Raw genomic sequence first — 3,535 nt, forward strand, 5'->3', positions numbered from 1 at the left:
AAACTCATCCAGGTTATCGCTGAATATAGCGTAAAACTCCACCCTTTTCACTTCACTCCAATCAATGACGAGATGGGAGAGAAAACAAATCATTCAATTGGTGGAGAAAGTGTGGTTTCAAGGCGCCCCTAAAAAGACGCATGTGTGGGCACCAAGAAACCGATCAAACTCAGTATGGTGTGGGGAATCAATCTTGCAAGTTTCTCCAGACAGGCAGATCACGGTCTTAGCGGTGTGGGAATAATTAGTTTGACGAGTAGTATACATTTTTTTTTAAGAGATTTGACTTTTACTACAGACTTTGAGCCGGGTTAATTGTAGTACATAGCCTACTAATGCGCCTCGAGCAGAACATTGGCTGAGTTGTAAGGCGAGATGGAAAACCATGAGGTTTTGCAGACTTCAACTTTGCTTCAACCTATAATGTGATGTAACAAAGATTTGTGGGAATCTGGAAGAAATTAGTCTACGCATTACAGTTTCAAGTCATACGGTTGTTTCCAATACGAAGACGCAGGTCAGTAAATGAACGAACTGCAAAAAAAACGACTCGTTATTGGAATTTCCCAGGTTCTCAGTGGTTTGATTGGTATAAAAAAAATCCCTCACCAGCAATCCTCCATTTTCTTGGAGAGTTCTGTGAACACTGGAATAAGGAATGTGGGGAGAGCGACCGAGGGCATTTTTCAAGCATTTCACTTTGTTTTAACTTCAGGCTCCTCTCCCATTTTATATAGACGGAGAAGAGAGGACATTTCAACCTTTTTGTGGACTGAGTTTGATTTTGGCTTTTTGCAGCTCCGGAGTAATATTCTTAAAACACTTTTTGTTGTTGTTCTGAACACAGGGGCTGCTGTCATGGCGGTAAGGATAACCTGTGAGTGGATTTGGATAACGGGGTGCGCGCTGGTGACTGTTTGCCTTCTGCTGGAGCCGTGTACCGGTCAGTATCATGGCGAGAAAGGCATTTCTATACCAGAACACGGTTTTTGTCAGCCAATTTCCATTCCCCTCTGCACGGACATTGCCTATAATCAAACCATCATGCCGAATCTTTTGGGACACGCAACCCAGGAGGATGCGGGGCTGGAGGTCCATCAGTTTTACCCGCTCGTGAAGGTCCAGTGTTCCATGGACCTTAAGTTTTTCTTGTGTTCCATGTACGCACCGGTGTGCACAGTTCTAGAACAGGCCATCCCCCCATGCCGATCACTGTGCGAGCGCGCACGCCAGGGCTGCGAGGCGCTCATGAACAAGTTCGGGTTTCAATGGCCAGAGAGACTCCGCTGCGAGAACTTCCCCGTCCACGGCGCTGGGGAGATCTGTGTGGGTCAAAACACTTCAGACACGGACATCGCTACCTCGGACCCCACTCTCAACCTGCCAGAGCTCATGACCTTACCCCCAAACATTGGTCGCCCTGCTGCCCAGCCCTTCTCCTGTCCCCTACAACTTCAGGTCCCAACCTACCTCAACTACAAATTCCTGGGGGTGAAAGACTGTGGTGCTCCATGCGAGTCCACCAAGCCCAATGGACTAATGTATTTCCGCGAGGAGGAACTGAAATTCGGCAAACTCTGGGTGGGCATCTGGTCTATCTTGTGTTGTGTGAGTACACTGTTCACTGTGCTCACATACTTGGTAGACATGAGGAGGTTTCGCTACCCGGAGAGGCCCATCATATTCCTCTCAGGCTGCTACTTCATGGTGGCGGTGGCCTATACAGCAGGCTTCTTCCTGGAGGATAAAGTGGTCTGCATAGACAAGTTTAAAGAGGACGGTTACAAGACAGTGGCCCAGGGCACCAAGAAAGAGGGCTGCACCATCCTGTTCATGATCCTCTACTTTTTTGGCATGGCTAGCTCCATATGGTGGGTCATCCTGTCCCTCACCTGGTTCCTGTCTGCTGGTATGAAGTGGGGTCACGAGGCCATCGAGGCCAACTCGCAATACTTCCACCTAGCGGCTTGGGCGGTACCGGCTGTCAAAACCATCACTATCCTGGCCATGGGGCAAGTGGATGGGGACCTTCTCACAGGGGTGTGCTACGTCGGCATCTACAATGTGGATTCATTACGGGGGTTCGTCTTGGCCCCCCTGTTCGTCTACCTCTTCATCGGAACCTCGTTCCTCCTGGCCGGTTTCGTGTCTCTGTTCCGCATCAGAACCATCATGAAGCACGACGGCACCAAGACGGAGAAACTAGAGAAGCTGATGGTGAGAATCGGAGTGTTCAGCGTCTTGTACACCGTCCCCGCCACCATCGTCATCGCCTGCTACTTCTACGAGCAGGCCTTCCGCGACCAATGGGAGAAGACCTGGCACATGCAGACGTGTAAACGCTTCGCAGTGCCGTGCCCGGCCAACAACTTTGCCCCGATGACTCCGGACTTCACGGTGTTCATGATCAAGTACCTGATGACGATGATCGTGGGCATCACGTCTGGGTTCTGGATCTGGTCAGGGAAAACATTACAGAGCTGGTGCAGGTTTTACAAACGGCTTAGTAACAGCAACCAAGGAGAGACGACCGTATGAACTTTCTAGAAGGTTAACGTGGAGGAGTTATACATGTTTTTTTTATGAAACCGACTGAGCATATCCCTTCCCATCTCCTATTGGACATAGGACATTTTGAACTCTGAAAGAAGTACTTTTATTTTGAGAATGTCCCTCCTGACAACGTTATGAGCCATTGACTGAACATTTGTTCATTATTTGGGGGGGGTTTAACTTTTCAGTAACCCCCATAATTTTTAAACATTCTATAATCTCATTTAAACCACAATGTGCCACCCAGTGATGTAACAGCAGCAACAATGATAGTGTCTGTTTTGCCATGACCTTTTCAATGTCTTCAACTATTTTGTATTATGAAGTGAGTTTCTCATCCAAGGAGCAACAAGGATACAGGGCTAATGTCTGACAAGACCAATGTATGTTTTGCAAGGAATTACAAAGGTTTCTGGAATCTGCATTCCATTCCTTGCTTCTGTACTTAAAAAAAATATATGTATGCGCCCGTTTTTGTTACGTGTGGCTGATGTTACTTTTAGACTAACTTGCAGACATCTGAGAACATTCATCCTGGCACAGAGAGAAATGTCTAACACACTCACTTTTTTGTTGTGTATGGTGTTATATGTCCCAAATGGCACCCTATTCCCTATATAGTGCACTGCTTTTGACCAGAGCCCTGGTCAAAAGTAGTGAACTACATAGGGAAGAGGGTGCCGTTTGGGACGTGGTCTAGCTGTAAGCTGTTGCTATTAAATTGCCATGTTACAGGCCACATTTTGTAATTATTCACTCTTTTTCAAAAGAACATATGTATTTATAAGAATTATAATCTTGCTGTTTCTACTTGATGTTTCTTAATGCAACATGGCTTGTATCTTGTACAGTTTCACAGAATAAAATTATGTTTTTAACCTGCTGTCACTTGAAGGTCATTGCTGTTCATTTTGGATGCTTTAAGCATATGTTTGTCTAAAACAAATCCTTGAACGAGGCAATGTAAAACCAGCGAGATTGT

At 46.3% G+C, this 3,535-nt stretch overlaps 1 protein-coding gene across 1 annotated transcript; it reads left to right on the forward strand.

Moving 5' to 3' along the window:
• Positions 1 to 234: 234 nt before the first annotated feature.
• LOC106574245 (frizzled-7-A) lies at positions 235 to 2,785 on the forward strand. Its single transcript, XM_014149975.3, has 2 exons — positions 235 to 517; positions 848 to 2,785. The coding sequence occupies exon 2, from the start codon at positions 859 to 861 to the stop codon at positions 2,536 to 2,538; it is 1,680 nt and encodes a 559-aa protein (XP_014005450.1). The 5' UTR covers positions 235 to 517; positions 848 to 858; the 3' UTR covers positions 2,539 to 2,785.
• Positions 2,786 to 3,535: the final 750 nt, after the last annotated feature.

This window comes from Salmo salar, chromosome 16 (assembly GCF_965601325.2).
Source record: "Salmo salar chromosome 16, fSalSal1, whole genome shotgun sequence".
Lineage (NCBI taxonomy): Eukaryota > Metazoa > Chordata > Actinopteri > Salmoniformes > Salmonidae > Salmo > Salmo salar.